This window comes from Limulus polyphemus, unplaced genomic scaffold, assembly GCF_000517525.1.
Source record: "Limulus polyphemus unplaced genomic scaffold, Limulus_polyphemus-2.1.2 Scaffold1432, whole genome shotgun sequence".
In the NCBI taxonomy this organism is placed as follows: Eukaryota; Metazoa; Arthropoda; class Merostomata; order Xiphosura; family Limulidae; genus Limulus; species Limulus polyphemus.
This window is the reverse complement of record NW_013667042.1, coordinates 224,846-243,812: the sequence shown is the minus strand read 5'-3', so window position 1 is coordinate 243,812 and position 18,967 is coordinate 224,846. Positions and strand designations below refer to the sequence as shown.

The 18,967-nt window shown below is 34.7% G+C and overlaps 1 protein-coding gene across 1 annotated transcript in view; it reads left to right on the top strand.

Moving 5' to 3' along the window:
- Positions 1–18,967, top strand: part of LOC106463533 (coiled-coil domain-containing protein 57-like) — a 77,129-nt gene that overhangs the window by 28,573 nt on the left and 29,589 nt on the right. Inside the window, exons 6-8 of the mRNA XM_022391059.1 lie at positions 4,294–4,368; positions 7,467–7,667; positions 12,996–13,317. Coding sequence (XP_022246767.1) covers positions 4,294–4,368; positions 7,467–7,667; positions 12,996–13,317 — 598 coding nt within the window. The remainder of the gene's footprint in view (positions 1–4,293; positions 4,369–7,466; positions 7,668–12,995; positions 13,318–18,967) is intronic.

Here is an 18,967-nt window from a genome sequence, read left to right as displayed (position 1 = left end):
GTTCGTTGTTAAAGTGAAAATTATTTATTGTCACTGAGTAGTGTTCGGAATTCGATGGAAGGTCTAGATTTAGATATTTCCAGTACTTAATAGTATGTAAATAGTAAACGTCCATAGCACAAAGTAGAATGTTGGGCGGTAGTAGTACGTTGTTATTGATTTTCTCAATAAGTTACGAAAATGTGATGTCTTTAATGTAAGAAGGAAGATTGGTAGTAAATCTTTCAATGGTGATGTTTTTCTTAGTGTTGAAAGAAAAGCCAGGATTATTAGATTGTGTATTTTAGGTAATAGAACATCTTCCTGGACAAATAAACATGAAAATTGATATATACCAGAAAGAATAATAGGAAAACTAAAACATTCACTGATGAGAATTGAACGAGGATGCTGAAAAGAGGTAGCTTTGAATATAGTTGATTAAAAAAACTTTAAAAGACGTTTCTTATATTTAGATAACGGTAAAGAGTTTCACGAAGTAGATAGAAGTTATCCCCCAATCAGAACATATCATCCGGATTTTGTTTTTCTTTTGTTAAGTGCAAAACTACAAATTTGCCTATCTGTGCTATGCCCACTGCGGGTATCGAAACCCTATTTTTAGATTCAAGAGTTTGCAATTGGTACAAGAAACTAATTTTAAGAGCTATCTTCTTGCTAAGTCGTGTCATCTTTTGATGATTAGGAAAACCCATACCTCAACCTACTCCCGTACTCAGATGGACTAGTGAAGAAAAAAGTGATATTTAAAGTTATGAAAAGAAGAACCACTTCAGATGTCCACTTCTCCTGCATTCTTATGGTTTGCAGGGAGCTATTTAGGTGATTATCAAATGACAATCTTCAAGTTGATGATAAAATATTCAATAACGCTTTACATCAACTGGTTTTTGTAACATGATTACTGATCTTTTCAACTACTTCCTTCATCTAATAGAAAGAATGATAACTAACCAATTCATGTTTTAGAGCGAGTAGAAAGAAAGTAATTTAGTTTTTGATGCTCCATACGCTCTGCTTACTGAATGGGATTGAATCCTGGATTTTTACTGACCCACTGAAGGGCGGCTTCGAAGGGATTCTCCCTGGTAACAAGTATCAAGAAAGTACTTCACCAAACAACAGTAGCTGTATTGTGCTAGTTGCCTTAACCCAGGCCTCGACAAATCCTGGGCGCAGGTCGCCATGGCGACTAAAAATTTCATCGTAGCGCTCATTTTTTTCTTGCGCAGGACTATGTTAAATAGAACTCGAATCTAGAACAGTTCCGGACTCTTGGAATTCCGGAACTATCTTCGCGTTCTTTGAGTCCTAAATCGAACTTTGTTTCTAGGATTTTAATGGCGAATTCAGCACTTTATGTTTCTTCAGGAATGAAAAGGTTGTACAACATGTTACTAATTTCTCGCCATTTTGTTTTTTTTTCTTTTTCTAAATTCAACCAATCAGTGCGCGTATTTAGACTCAATCGGGACCAAAGGCAATTAGTTCAGGCAATACTATCAAGTGGTTGTTGATATCATTTGATCGTTAGCATGCACTCGTTGCTGTAAAAGTAAAAAGATATAAATTGGCGCCTTGATTATCCGCACTGATCCGGAGAAAGAAAAAATCGCGGATAATCGAGGCACTAGTGCATGGAAGGAACCAAATTTTTTCCTGGCCATGGACGTGGCCAGTCGATCACAGAAATGGCCACACTATTAATCAAACAGAAAATATTCGCCAAATACATTTATTTCAGGTTTCTAATGACATTCAAGGTCAATTATAAACACAACGCAAAAGAACAAAAAAAAATATTTTTTCAAAATTACAAAAGCATGAAATTTCAATTAGAGATTTGGCATTCTTTTTCTCTGACCAGCTAAAAAACACACTATCGATGATTTTACGAATTGGGCACATATTTGTGCGAAATGGCCATTGACCAATGGGCTGCTCACACAGGCATTAGTGTATCTCACTAGTTAGCCCATTATTTAATTTAAGTAAAAAATTTTCAATATATTTAAGTTTCTTGTTTTAAATTACAATCTTTTTACTGTCGTTTAATCACATTATAATGAAAAATTATAACAGTCGTTACAACCATAATCATAATAGCCAAATGTCGGTTGGTCAGTCAGTCGGTTATGCTCTATTTCTCCCAAATGTTGGTTGGTCAGTCAGTCGGTCATGCTCTATTTCTCCCAAATGTCGGTTGGTCAGTCAGTCGGTCATGCTCTATTTCTCCCAAATGTCGGTTGGTCAGTCAGTCGGTCATGCTCTATTTCTCCCAAATGTCGGTTGGTCAGTCAGTCGGTCACACTCTATTTCCCCCAAATGTCGATTGGTCAGTCAGTCGGTCATGCTCTATTTCTCCCAAATGTCGGTTGGTCAGTCAGTCGGTCACGCTCTATTTCTTCGAATTTCGTGAGTTACATGAGTCCAATTCCACTTTTTCTCCTATAATACTTCCTCTTTAGATTGCACATTTCCGTTTTAGTTAAATTTAATCGCTAGCATATGCGCAAATAGCTCCTAAATTTCGGCACCTTTCCTGCTATAGACGCAGAAGTGAATTTGCACCATATCAATTAGCGCAAATCTATGCTTGAGAATTATTACAAAAAAGCCTTTGTTAAAACAGACTGAAGATACCAATTATCTGTAGCGAAGAGGACAATGTGTAACTGGCGACATCCCAAACACAACCTGATCATGCATCTGTGGTTAAAGGATGCTCGCCGTGCAGCATAGAACAGCGGACAACAACTGAGGTTGAGTGCAATATTTAAGAAATCTTAATGTGTATTTTGTGTGTTTTTGAATTGCTATGTTTTTAATCACTAATCAAATAAAGTTAACCAAGCTACAAATATTTTGTATTCCTGTCTTAACAGCTAAAAATAAAAGAGGCAAGGCTAGGCTTGAACCGGTTGACTAACGATTTGAACGCACGCGGATTTCATGCAATATCTGAACTTTTGCAACCAAAATTAATTTCTGAGTGACAGTTTCTCCAAACATGTAAATATTGTCTAGAATTGTAATGGCATAATTATTTTGAGAAAAATTTGGGAAAAGAAAAACCGTGGATAATCAAGGATTGCAGATAACGGACGTCGTGGATAATCGAGGTACTAGTGTAGCTCCCATTTCCCGGATAACAGAGGTCGTGGATAATCGAGGTACAAGTGTAGCTCCCATTTCCCGGATAACGGAGGTCGTGGATAATCGAGGTACTAGTGTAGCTCCCATTTCCGGATAACGGAGGTCGTGGATAATCGAGGTACTAGTGTAGCTCCCATTTCCCGGATAACGGAGGTCGTGGATAATCGAGGTACTAGTGTAGCTCCCATTTCCCGGATAACGGAGGTCGTGGATAATCGAGGTACTAGTGTAGCTTCCATTTCCCGGATAACGGAGGTCGTGGATAATCGAGGTACTAGTGTAGCTCCCATTTCCCGGTACAAACAATATTGAAGTTAGGTTAGGCACACATGGCTCTCCTGAGATTCTTGGCTGGCTCCTAGATCTGAAAATATTTGTCGAGGGGTGCCTTACCCTGACAAGGGTTTCAGTTTGTTCCTCTTAATCACATCTGTTGGTGTTTCCTCACAAGATTGTTTATCTCAGCGCTGCTTCTCTCTCAGTTCTTTGAGAAACACTAATTGCGCTCTAAACAACTTCAGAAGTCCCATTTTCAGGGTTCTGAATGTTTTATTATCTCTGTGTATCATCGCACCTCATAACGATGGTTTCTTTGCACCAGAGCACTTTTCTCCACTACTGAACAGCACTTGAATTATCCACTATTAATCTACTTGGACTTCCAGGACTTCGGCTGACCTGCAATTCTTTTCATGCTAATGGTCTTTGTTTCTCATATAAGACCATAGAGAGCAAATTACGATAATGGTTCCTGGCAAACATATCTTTATAAATGGTGCATTTGAAAGTTACGAACCCCTAATAGTATAGGACTTAAATCATCAAAGAAGCACGTAGAATGTTAAGTTTTTATAAGAAAATCAATTAGTTTATCAGATAAAGGTCTTTCATTTTGACAGTTTTCGACGAACAGTGTTCACACACACAGAGAGAATGATTTCGAATCTTTTTCATTAGGTCACATAAGGACAAATGTGAGATTTTTGTGATAATCTCATATGATTTAAACGTGTATCACATTGAAATAAAAAATATTTTCTTTCAAAATGCTTCAACAATATTTTTCTGTAAACCATTTTCTACGTTTTATTACATAGACTGAAGGTTTAATTCTGCACGGCTTTTTCCATTTTTCAGAATTAATGAAGTTGAAGCGAAATTGCAGCTGATGAAAGAAGAAAGAAAACTTCTACAACAGTCACACGAGAAACGGTTAGTTTTATTTTTAGATGTTGAAACCTACTTTACTATTGATCTATACGTAGCCCAATACCCTTGTGGCCCTCCAATTATAACAGCGTGTTTTTAATTCTAAGGAAACAGAAATATTTTCAATCACGAAGAAAAGCTCATAATATATGTACAGATCGTCTTGATATTACTACACATGTCTTAGTTTATCTAATATGGAAACTGAGATTATTCTTTCCTTAAGAGAAGAAATAATTACTTTGCTTACTTTCCATAACTATGATTTTACCCTGGTATGAAAAAACTAAAATGAAGGGTTTTTTTTTAATTGCGTCATTTTTTGTTTTATTTCAGAACATCAATATCTATGTATATTAATTATATTAGAAAAATCGTAAATTAAATCGCGGGAGTTGTCTACAGGTGTTGATTACTTTTTCTCATTGAGGATGTATAGAATGTAGGAGAGGATAATTTGATGTATCATCTCTGACTTTCGAAAGTGTTCAGTAAATCTATATGTAATTTCCAGATATTATCCTAACTAGTTTCGAAATGGTGTTATTTCACATGACAAAAATAGAAGTATGTGACGTCATTGAGCTTTCCAAGAATGCTGTTTTTGGCTAAATAATATAATTCTTGTTCTTGTTGATTTAAGAACGTGAGGCGTACTTGTTTGTTTTAAAAAAAAAATCTTGAGATGCTTTGACTGGTTAATAGAAAATCTATCTGGTTTTCGGAAACTTTCATGACTTTAATAAGGTTTTTAAAAGTACTGATATGATAGCATTACACAACAAAGCATTAGGCATGGGTAAGTTGTCATTTAGCAAAAACAAAAATATCAGCGTATCATATTCAGCTTTGGTACAGTTATTCCTCCTTTTTGTACCGATTAATCTAAGTATTTTAAACTAGTTGAGAATGGCACCAAACCGAGTTATCCGCCACCAAGTCAGTGAACTGTAACGTTTTAAACCTCAATAGATATAAACTGTACCGGTTTTACATATATGGTAAACATTTAAGGTGAATGATTAATGCATTGAAAATTCTGTCGACTTAATGTTATGTTAAATCGTTAAACCACTTCCCTTGTAGCTGGACATATTAATAATAACCCTCATAATAAAAAATCTTTACCGTTGGAATAGTTTATGTTGTTGAGGAGGTTATTTTGGATTATTTGGCAAAAAGAATAATGGAAACCCAGTCCAGTTAAAGATAACACACAAAAAGGTTATTCCTTTAACTCCAAGTTACACGTTTAGTGTGACCAACGTTTACCGTCGGTAATCGTCAGATTTTAAGTTTAATTATATCAATTTTAGTGTAAAGGACATTAATCTCAGTTTTGATTTGTGGTTGCTTTTTAAGAACAAAAATTGAGAAATTTCTAAAATAACAGAAATTTCTATAATCAGCCTAAAAACAGTCATAGATATGATACTAGTATGTATCTATTTGTTTTATGTCTTGTCAAGAAACATCTATGCAAATATACATTTGATGTAAATTAATTAATTATTCGTGTAATTTTTGAGTGATAGAAATATACAGACTATACAATCAATCTCAAGATATTGTTTGTTTGTTACAAAGTTACACAAGGGCTATCTGTACATTGACGTCCTTAATTTTGAAGTAATAGATAGAGGTGAGGCAGTTATTTAACAGCACCCACCGGTAACTCTTGAGTACTCTTTTCTGATCGAACAGTGGGAGTTGATCGTCACTTTTATACCACACTCGTGGTCCCAAAATGTGAAGTACGTTTATACGCCAACGGGGCGCCAGCCATGAACTCTCTGATTCACAATCAGCCCAACAAGATATGGACCAGTAAATCTGAACAACAATATACAGTTTACACTTGTGAAGCATAAACTATTATATAAATATTTTTTTCTTTCATGAACATTTTACACATATCTGCATAAAGCTCCAAGTAACTATTAGATCTCTTTAAAAAGATTAGAATTAATATTTCTCAAACAATTAAAGTAATTTGACTGATTATTTCATTAAATTATTCACTTGTTTAAGAATTTACGATCTAAACACAAATGGTTACCAGTAATATTTATAATTATGTTTTTAAAAGAAATTGAACAACATCAACTTTATGTTTGCGTTAAGGAATGCGATTTTTTTACTGTTCTAAAACATTCTAGGCCTAAACGGAAGTGTTAATAATTCTGTTGTGGTAACTGGTAGTAAATTATTAATTAGATAATATTTTAAACAATCTCTCTCTCTGCTCTTAGTCTAAACCTAAATCAAATAAATATTAGATAAACGTTGTACTTAAAGAACATTACGCACTTATAAATGGCATATCTCCTGAAACGTGATTAAGAAATGAGAAGAAATTTTGAAAAAAGTTTAGAGAATGAATTTGCAGACGTAGAGGAAAAGGGATGGTTTGACGAACCTTATTTACTGGCCAACGTGATATTTCAACTTCTTCAGTTCCTAAATCATACAGCAATGACGGCAGGAAACAGTTCAAAATGTTGTTAAGGTTCACATATCGTGAAGTAGAAGTTCATCTGTTCATCAGATTACTTGAACTGAAATAACTTTAGCCCTGGAATTGAAACAGGAGTCTATTAGGTCCATAAGTACCCCAGCAGCTTTTTAAAAACATTTTCTAAATTGTTTGTTGGTTCATATCGCTGTTTGTTACAGAATTCCTAATAAATATGAATCCTAAATATCTAAACAAAAATACCACACTATTGTCATTAATTTCCCTAACTTTTGCTGTGGTTACACATGAAAATGAGCGATGTTATTCATTTTGTGTTTTAGTGAGTGTAACAGACAGAAACATAATTACACATTATGTTGATATTACTGGTAGTGTACGGTTTAAAAACGAGCGGGTAATTTGAGGGTTAAGCAACCTACTTTTAAGTATCTGGGAAATTCTTGTGTTAGTTTTTGAGATGGACGATTAAGAATTATATGAGTAGCTGTAGTAAACTCAAAAGCAATGCCACTATATTATAAATAACGTACTTGTGAAGTTTTTCAAAATCTTTGTAATTTTCTATAGTCAAATATACTTGTTGGATCTGTAAAAATATGTAATTATAAATTTTCTCTATTAGACTTTATGAAGTAGAGACCAAGGTCCTAGAAAAAGATCAGTTAATTAGGAAATCAAGTCAAGACAGAAAAACAGAGAACCAAGAGCTTCTGGAACGTATTTCTAAAATAGACAGAGAAAAGAACGACATAGAAAGTGAAAGAATGAAACTTATATCTGTAGTCAGTACGCTGGAAAAGGAAAAGATAGAACAGGAACAAAGGTACGTTAATCAAAATTGAGATTATGGTTTTAGTATAAAAAGAAAAATTACAATATTAGTTTAATCATCATTGGCTATCCTATTTTACATAAATAATAATTTCGAGTCTTAATAGTATTTTCAAATTATTTATTTTTTTATCAAAAAAAAGAAACTCTAAATTAAATTGATATTATTTCATGTGAAGTACGTTGTGTTAATTTCACAAACTATATTTCTTCTGGATACTGAGCATACCAGCTAAGTCTGTCTCATTCCCACAGCCAATCGCGTGCAACATCATTTGTAACAGGTCAATTAGGGAACACAGAACAGCTTAATAAATCGTATGAACAATATGTTAAAAATTTCGGAAATAAATATTAATGTAACTGATATCTCTAGATAGCTATAGGATACTTCAATAATTTTTTCTTTACGATTTGAAAGCTTTCATTCAGAGCACCATTTAACATACAACAATAATAACTTTAATCTCTTTATCATTCCGTAACAACTTTTGATTCCAACCTGCTCAATAACTGGAACCCTATAATTCCCAGGCATAAATAACTTAAAAGTAAACTTATACACGGTGAACTATTTATAGTTGTAATAAGAATAAATTAAACGGCTCACAATTTCCAAAGGACGAACGTAGGGTAGCCTATAGAACAGCTGGTACACGTATGACTTAATAAACAATATCAGTACAGTTCTTGGTGATTTACTATAATGTCTTGTCACCCTACACTCCATTTCACAACACGAAGTACACTTCATTTGGGCAGTAAAGCTAGAAAATACGACCTTTACTCACCAGGTAACAATAAAAAAAAAACTTTAATTTCTTCCAACGTTTCGCCATTGCGGCTTCATTAGTACTACTAGACCTGATGAAACTGCAATGACGAAACGTTGACAGATGTAAAAGTTTTTTTTATCATTATCTGAAGATTAAAGCATTTTCTCCAACACTGTTGTCAAAATATCTAAAATTATCCTATATGCACTACCGATTCTGTAAAACAACAATAATGACTATATTATGATGATTCCATCATCTCATGGTAAGTCACACAAAAAAAATGATTTGGGTATTAGTCATCTTTTCCAATGTTGGTGTATGGCTCTTCCTGTGGCACGTCAAGTTCTTAGTCAGGAGTTGCCAAAACTGTAGTCATCTTTCAAGGCTTACTGTAGGTCTTAAGATATGATTTACAACTCTAATAGAATGGCCCACAACTGGCTAGTTGATGATAATGTAGCTAGAAAGTTAGAATTTTAATATTAAGTAGCAAAAGTCTGGATTTAAAGCACAGTGTCTTGGGCTACTCTTTTACTAAAGTATAGTGGTATCGAACGTCACATTATAACGCTCCCACGGCTGAAAGGGTGAGCATGTTTGGTGGGGCGGGGATTCAAACCCGCGACACTCAGATTGAAAGTCGAGCGTCCTAACCAGCTGGCGATGCCGGCCCCCTGGATTCAGAGCTGCACCTTCGCTACCTTGATGATGGTCCATAGTTATCCTCGAACCCCCACACATTCCTTCCACTACCGTCTGGGTGCTACCTAGATCTTCTGACTGTAGAAATTCGCAATCACCAACATCTTGCCTCCCTCCTGACTTTCTTCCTATATAAGTATAGCAAAAAAGGAAAGCAACCCACATAATCAAAAGTACTCTTCATACTCAAACATTGGGTACATCAAGTTTCCAGTTGTTTTGCACTGTGATATTGTTTATGAATATTACTTTCCCCAGATAACTTCACCTTACTCACATTTCAGTTCAATCCAACAGAAATGTTTCTGACCAACACTTGCAAACACAAGTTGATCAAATTTGTTTTCCTCTAAGTGTGGCAATAATGAGCCTCTTCACCACTGCTAGCATTTCCATAAAATGCCCTACCTGCCAAATGTTTCAATGTCAAAACTGACAAAAAAGCATGCCTGTATGTTTCACACCTACATTACGAAACAAACAAGCATGTTGTTTCTTCAAATAATGTGTTACAGGCCCGTAACCATAGTTAACTTCATAACTCAAGGTTTTAACATTCTGGTCAAATCCTCACATTCTCATTCAATTATTGTCTAGGGGTTGTGTTCCTAGTAATTGATTGTGCAAATCAGTGATTGTCCCAGCTGCAATAACCAAACACTCGTCACAAAATGCTATTCACGCATTCTTCAGAATATTCCACTTGCTAGCTTGGAAAGCAAGGGTCGCAATTGTCTTTCAGTTGTCGATTTCTTAACTAAACAATTGTCCTAGCTGTGATAATCAAGTGGAATGTTACACACTGTAGTGCATTCATTGTAACTTGAAATACCATCTAATATCTCACAAAACAAGGAATGCCAAATCCATTCAGTCCTTGATTCTTCAACCAAATGACCATCCTGGTTGCCACGCATCTCTACCAAGTGATTAGGAGGTTGTTATTGGCACTTCCATGTACCCTTGCAGCTCTGAAACTGCCCCTCATCCCTAACCACTTAGTTGAGTAATTCTTCTCTGGTGGTTCACAGTTGGGTGGGCCAGTACCAGAAACCATACACTTTGCAAAGCATCAGCTTCCAACCCCAGAGTTTCAGAAAGACAGGCCATTGGAGTTAGCTCGTTTATGTGGCATGCTGAACTGCAGATTGCCCCACAAACTGTGGAAGCTTTGTCGGCTCATCTCCCATTTTGAGTAGGGTATGTCCTGCCCCACTGATCATGATTATCATCTGCGACTGCCCAGCAATACAAGTTGTATTGGTGAAGCTCATCTACTAACACCATCTTGCTTCTGACCCTTGATTCAGCAACTTGTTGTCTGCGTTCACAGAGAGGTTCCCTGTATAGGGGTCCTATAGATACTACTCATCTGGTTGTGAACACCCTCGGACGCACACAGCTTCAACAATTTTAATTCTTCCAGGCTACACACATGCTGAGGCTCAGCTTCAGAGAGAAAACTTCGTCAGGTCTTCTGCGACTCCAGATGGCTCTATTTCTCTATTCTCGATTTGAGACAGCAAGGTGATGTCCATTGAGGACTTTCCACAGACCTAGCAACCCTATTTACATACCACCCTTCCTCTAGTTCCTGAAGAAAATGCCATTTTTACCTAATCAATGACTTGGGGTAGTTACTGGAGAGTTGAAGAATCTGGATATTCATCACTCATAAAGCACGAACATCTAACACAATACAATACAATTACAAAACGATAATAAACCCAAAGTTAATACAATATAACAAAGTGTTGCTCTGTGACAAAGTTAACATTATAATAACATCTACAAAGTCTAATTCAAATCTGAAAAATTTACCAGAATGGTCAATTAGTGAATCAGGTCCCGGGACAGCTAGAATATGGAAAAGCTAGATGTGTTTACTTGAGTGAATTTCAACGTTCAAAATAAACTGAAAAAGCACAAAAAAGTCATATATCAATTAAGAGCGGTAGCATGGTACCACATTACTCCAATATTTGAGATAGAATTTCTTGTAATGTCCATAATGTTTATTGACGAAACAGTATATACTTATTTTTAGTGGCATCTTCCTCAAATGAAACATCTGTCAAGGTGAATTACTATAACCCTAGTACCATACGCAGAAAGGAATTTAAAAATGGCGTCGGGAGGCCATAGGGATAAAATGAGGGGATATGAATTGAGAAGCCACATTTTCCCAAATTTTCATCCAGACTACAACTTTCTTGAGTTCTTTCATTAATTAAAGAAAAAAGTTGCTAATGGCTATTTTATAAACATCATGCATGAAATATGTGTGGCAAAATAACGCATCTAAAAAAATGAAATTAAAAATATGACAACCCCTGAAAAGCTCTGTTGGGGGTTCCCTTTTCGGTGGGTGTTTTTCTCTCTTTGATGACAACATATTCATATTTCATTTCTGGAAAGAAAGAGATGTTAAAAAGGTTATCTTTTTACTTCCGTCTGATTCTTCTGGTTAAATAGTTTTCGAGAAATGAAACAATCATCAATTCTTGTTTTATATTTGATGCAAAAAAGGTGATCCAGTTCTACTTAAAACAAATTATTGTTCATTATCCATTAATTATAAGTATGTAATACAGAAAGTAAGATTTATGAACTTACAATTTCAAGCAGTATGGATTCATTTTGTATGTACACAGCAGTTTCTATTTTAGACCAAAAAGGAAAACAAACACATTTTAAAAGGAAATACTAATAATTTAAAAGAGCTGTTAAATTTTTAGAACTGTTACAGATATTTTCAACTTGAACTGCACCTTACGCTACACATGGATTAAACAGGCAGGACAGAGAATCCAATATTTTAGGCAAAAACTACCCGAATTTAGAACTGATCACTGCAGAATGGACAACCAGTTAGCAATACCTATTGCCCAATATGTGACAACTCTTAACTGAATAGTAGGCTTGACTGTCACGGTACAAATCCCCCACAGCTGAAAATACAGAGTGTGTTTAGCGGCATATCGCAGCTCGAATGTTGGACTTTCAGATCATCAGCCCGATATGCTAATTACTAGGCTACACTCGGCCTTGAAATATTTAGAAAATTGTTTTTGAAATCCCAGCTTAGCGATTCAAGCAGTTTTGAAGCTGCTTTTGTAAGTTTGGATCCTTCGAAGAGAATGAATAAATAATTCACTTTTAATATATAATGCTAAAGAGTTCTTGAAATTATAAGTTTTATTTTACATTCAAAATAACAACTCTCTCCTCATTCGGTAATACAAATGTGTTCACTATTGTACTAAAGTGACTCGGCAATTGTTTTCATGTCTTTGTTGTTTGGTTAATAGTCGTTTATCAAAATCTTATGATGTATTGATCTCTGTGGAAAATAATGCTTCACAGGTTCTCTACTTCAATAGATATGTTGTTCTCTAATATTCAGATTGCAATAAGAAACTAAAATTCTATTTGTTTCCTTTTTCAATAACACATTTTTGTTCTTTTCCTTCATAATAATAAAAATTGTTTTTTAATCTTCGATAGTGATATCGCTTTGAAACAAATGAAGAGTTTTTATTTCTTATTTAACACAATTCTAATTCGTCTTTTATGTAGAGATAATACATAAAAGGCTTTCACCTAAACCCAAAGTTTGTTTGTGAATGATAGAAATACTATTTTATTAAAATGTAAAACATTTTTACTTCACATAATTTATTCTAAAGGAACTTTTGAAAAATTTTTGATTGCTGTTTTGAAAAGTTATTTCTGATATTTTCATAGTGCTATAATATTTTCACTTTTTCATTTCGTTACAACAAAATTTAATTTTATGTATCATAAACCCATGTTTAAGGCTTGTGTGTATTATATAGTCACACCATGGAAATTGAAAGATTAAAAAGCGAACATGAAAAGGAGAGTTTCAAGCTTTCAAAAATGATAACAGAACAGGAAAGTTGTATCATTAATTTGCGAAATGAGATAAAGATATTGAAGCAGAACCTAAAAGAAAAGACAAGTGAAATTAGAAGGTTCGCCGATGAACTGGATATATCAAGGAAAAATTTAACCAAACAGAAAGAGGAATTTGAAAAGTTACATATACGGTGGATAAGGAATTTTGAAGAAAAAGAACAAGAAATGAATGCTAAACTCAACAGGATGAATTCAGATTTAAAGAACTCACAGCAACAGGTTAGCTTTAATGTATGTCTATATATTTGTAACATTGGGAAGTTCTTGTTTATTTATTAGCCAAGGTGCCATACATCACGAGGAAACGCCCTTCTCCACATTGCTAGCGTTTAGACTCCTTAAGTTGAATACTTAATTTGTTCTTTGATTTTTGAGCCGGGTGTGACCAAATGGTTAGCATGCCTGACTGTGACTCTGAGCGGCCATGGTTTATGTTCATTGCCGCAAAATCTGCACTTTGAAGTCGTGGGTGCATTATAAGAATGAAGGACAAATCCCACTATTTGATCAGAGTATCCAAAAGTTGGCAACGGGTGCTGTTCACTAATTTTTTCCTGTATTTAATATAAAAGACACACTACTTAGATGGGGGAACAGGAATAAGCGATTTCTGGTACATCAATTAGGTAGTAATAATATTCTCATAGATTATAAATTGGTAACAAATTGTATACACATATAGACTCTAATTAAACTAAGTTCGTGATATAATAACATTTTAGCAGTTATGTACACTAAAGTTTCAACTAAATTATTTTCTTCCATACGTGTGAATAATAGATAAAAGTGGCTTTAATCGTTCTCTACGTTACAGTCCATGGCATTCCATTACAGCGTGTAGTACTGTCGCCATGAGCAACAAAGAAAAACCGGCACTGGTGTTACATGATTGACACTAATGTTGATAAGGCCCTGAGGTATCCTCGACCACATTCTTAATGTCTACATTTGCTTGAAGGGATCAATCATCCAACAGCATTCATTATATTCACAATTGGATTGGAGTCCATTGAGAGCAAAGTAATTCTTATCATTCGATCGATTTCTTCTTCTTTAAAGAAGGTGTCATCCAGTCTAGCATGGTGGAGGCGGACGTTTTCACTCAATGGACCGAAGACAGGATCGGTTACACTGACATTTTAAATACATATAGCAAGGAACTATTTAGTTCTTCAAGGCTGTCTCTGCACACCCACCCTTGAGAAAGATTTAAAACTTAAATGTATACTTTATTCTTCAAGAAATTATCAACTCTTCTTTAAAATGTTTTAAAATGTAATGTCGGCCTCTAGTAATGCCGACGGCAACTCATTCTATAAGTCAATCGTTCTATTAAAAAAATACAAATGTTGTAACTTGAGCTAAGTTTGTAGTTTCCAAATATTAAGCTTATGTCCTCTCGTCTAATTGTTTTCAGAGTATAGCTTAAAGAAATCAGACGTTTTATCCTATCAATAGCCTGGATAAACTTGTACACTTCAATAAAATCACCTCTTAAGATATTTTAACTTATCCCCATAAGATAGTCTCGCTATTAACCTGTCACGTTTTTATAAGGCCGCAATTCGTTACAGTAGGTGCCTGTGACTTTACTCTATTGGTTATCACAGTTGTATCCAGAGCTTTAAATAACTGTCTCTTTTTCGTCAAAGTCCACACAAGTGGGTTCAATTACTTTAGAACACAATTAACAAGACAAATTATTCTCTTCTACACCGTTATTCCAATACAATCAGTGATAAATTCACTTACATTATCTTGTGCGTTACCATAGTTGTATCCAAAGCTTTAAATATTTCTCTTTTACATCTAACGTCCACATAGGCTCATTCAATTACTTTAGAAGTCAATTAACAAGACGAATTATTCTTTTCTACTCTGTTATTACAATACAGTCTGCGATTATAACACTTTAAAATCGCCACTATACACTCTTTATCAGTTTCTGGCTAAACTTACAAACACAGACTAGATTTATATTTAAATAAAATTAATAAAACGAGTTACTTATATTTTTTAAAGTTTACAAATAAATTATTGTGCAAGTAAAAAACGTTGATGTGTCGTTTTATTAATCTTATTATTTTTTTTGCACAAGAAGAGTCTGTTTTACGTATTCAGATTTATATTTCTAACTAACTTTGTCTTATTTTTACTTTCACTAACCTCTTAACTCTCTGTGTCTGCACGTATTTATAACACACGACAGAAAAATCTAGAAATATCTAGCCCTTTAGTAACAACAAGATTACAAACATTTTCATGAAACTACCTAATCATTAAATATTATATCACTAAATAAACTAAATAATAACTCTTAAAGTGAAAAGTCTTGTATATCCAACATAGCCTTACTTTGAACTCTTTCCAGTAACTCAATATTCCTTCTTAGATAAGAAGATCAAAACTATACACTGTATTCCAAATGTAGCACTATACTTTGTGGAATTAATAGTCTAGAAATTGGATCATTCATCAATGTTTGTTCTTGCCAATGCCACACTTTCACTGCGTCACTTTCTTGTATGAAAATTTAGCTACAGATCCTCGTCAAATGAGTATAGACATGTTATTCGGCTGTAGGATTAAGTACGACTCATCGATAAAAAGGAATACTGCTCCACATCTAGTTGGCTCAGTGAACTACTCTAGGTACCATTTCAGATAAGCTGTTATGTGCCTCGCTCTAAGTGGAATACACCTCGTTGATATATAGGCTGGCCTCGTGAAGTCTGTTTCTAAAAGCGTTTGCCATATCACAGTGTCCAGTTGCGGTTGTCAACATCTGAGTAGGTACACTGGTTGTAGTGGCCTATAATCAAGAGATAACGGTTAGTGTGTTGTAGATAATGATATCCGTTGTTCTTCTGTCTCAACAACGGAGCAGTTCCTCATTCTGCTTTCGACCAAGTTCCAACAGCCTGCTATCAATGTCTGGCTTCTACTTGTCTTATAGCTTATTGCGTGAGTGAATCACCTAGAAGTCTTCTTTGAGATCTAGTCGTTATTCACAAACAATATTATATACTTTAAAGTATGTGACTCATTTCAAAGTAACAGTTGAGTCTAGATTGTGTGAGATCATTATTTATATACGTATATGTAGACTGGAAGATAACATTTTTGTATTTTAGATCATATGATTGATTATCAGATTCCTGATTTGCATAACAATAAACTGAAAAGGGGCTTAATTGATGTAATTTAAAACGTTTTTTCACCCCTAAGCTAGCTATAATATTTCAAACTCAGATTACCTTTAACTGTTTTTCGTTGCTTCATAGGCGTCGCTAGGTGCTTAAAAGTTCGGGGCTCGGGTCCGAATTCGCGGGAATTTTTGGCGTTAATCGATCATGGTTCCCTATACTGATTTTTCAAGAGCACCAAATGGATTCGGAGCAATGTCAACTAGAATCGGCGCACGGTCCCATATGCCAGTGCCTATCATCGTCTCTGCGTAGCTTAGTTGAATCATGTATGATCAGTGAGACAAAATGAAACAATATAAGTACATATCATCGTAATCTCAAATCATTAATAAACAGCAAAAAAGAAAAAAGAAATCTTATCATATTGATATCCGAGATGAGATATATGGACGAATCTTATTTGCATTAAGAGACCCTTATGAACCTCAACCATTTGTGAATGATGTTAGTATGATCACGTTTTACTAGTCATTTGAAATTAATGTTGGTGAAATACTGTAATTAAAGTACCTTAAATTGGTCTTTCAAGTTCTAAGTTCTAATTTTTGCTTCTCTTATTAACCACGATCGATAAAACTGAAGCTGCAATATTTAAACGGCATTCCTTCTGAAATATTAACAAGTAAATCCTTTTTTCAAAACAGTTTAGTTCACTTCTAATTTGTCGACTATATTTTCTCCCAGATGTATAATGAAATAAATAGTTTTATTCCAATTATTCTTGTTAAAAATCTTGAAAATAAAAGTTTCTGACAATTATGTATCCCCCGATGGGATAACAGTAAATTTATAGACTCACAACGCTAAATTCCGGGACTCGATCCTCCGCGATGGATACAGCAAATAGACCAATGTGGCTTTCCTCTAAAATAAATAAACAGACAATTATGTATATATTTATTCATTTAAGCGAGGGTTGGCCTTATGGTAGAACTCTGGATTTGAGCGTGCAAGTCAGGTTCGAATCCATACCATGTTACAAAGTATTCCACCCATTTTAACCTCTGAGTGCATTATAAGAGTGTCAGTCCCTTGGCGTTCATGCTGGGTGGTATGGTGTTGCTGACTGGCTGTCTTCTCTCTGGTCAATAGTTCAAAATTAGAAACAGCGGCAGATAGATACAAAAATTAATGTTTTGTTTTGTTTGTTTTTGGAGCTTCGTACAAAACTAGCCGTCCCTAATTAAGAAGAACAGTTAGGAGGAAATCTACTAAAAACACCACCCACCGCCAACTTTTGGGCTACTCTTTTATCAACATTTATAACACTATAACACCCCCCACGGCTGAAAAGGCGAGCAATTTTGTTGATGGGATTCGAGATCGCGACCCGCAGATTGTGAGTCGAGTGCCCTAACCATCAGGCCATGCTAGGCCGCTAATGTAAAGTAAAATTCTAGTTTCTAAAGTCATCAGTTACCATTGCTCTTATGAAAACTTGTACATGCATATTAAATAACTAGTCGCTAGTTTTCTAAAATACAACTTTGTTACCTGCAGCTTCAGATTTCAAGATCAATCAAATTTAATTCATTTTCTTGCTCTGACTTTAACTAAAAAGGTTATTTATTTATTAATATAGCAAGTTGTATTTCTTTCAAATATAAAAAATGCGTGTTTAAATGCTAAAACTTTAAGGGCGTCTTGAAGGTTATTTATAAAAATGCACTGAAAATCCTTTAAAAGGTCTCTTTCTCGGCCAATTTATCTTTGGCAAATTCAATCGCATAAAATATCGTTATAGAAAATACTTTAAGTCTTACTTAAAATTATGATTATGTTTTTGGCAAAGCAAAAAACTTTTTGTCTGCACTGTATTCAACTAATTTAGGAAATTAAATATTTTAAGTGCTGCCGTTTTTATATGTTGTGGCCAATAAATTTAGCTAGCTTGGCTAAATGTCAAAATACAACAACAGGGTAGAGTTACCGCAAGGAGAACGAAAAATATCAACGTATCAGCCAGATACCTTTGTCCCTCAAAGAAAGTTGTTTGGCTGAAAAGTTGATAACTCAGTTTCTTCTGAAATTTTTTTTTCATGATTTTGGGCTTTATCACGCTCTAGCCGTCTGTATAAGCGTAAAGCTACAAAATGGGCTATCTGCACTGTACTCACCATAAATTTTAACGTTATAAGCAAGTAAGCCACTTAGAGGATGGAGCCTTCTAACTCTGTTTCTTAATTTTTGTGTAACTCTGTTAATCGTATTTATTAACAGAAATGCACATCGCCTTTGTGAGTGATGTTTCGAACAAAATCAATGACAAGTATAACATTATACAAATTAACCCAAAACTTAGTGGTTTATAATATACAGAGGGAGATGGTTCCATTCTTGAATTACATTGAATGCTTTGTTTATTTTAAATGTTAAGCTATACAATGGGCTACTTTTGATTTGTCTACCGCGAGTAACCAAACCCCGGATTTTAGCGTAGTAAATCTATAAACTTACCGCTGACCCCGGGGGAGGGCATACTGAATGTTCTTCAACATAGAACCAATGTTTTAAGACCTGTTCACAACCCTGTAACCCTAATATTTTAGAGCTATTTTCTAGAACGTTTGTTTCTTTGTTATGGATTTCGCGCAAAGCTACAAGAGGGTTATCTGCGCTAGCCGTCCCTAATTTAGCAGTGTAAAACTAGAGGGAAGGCA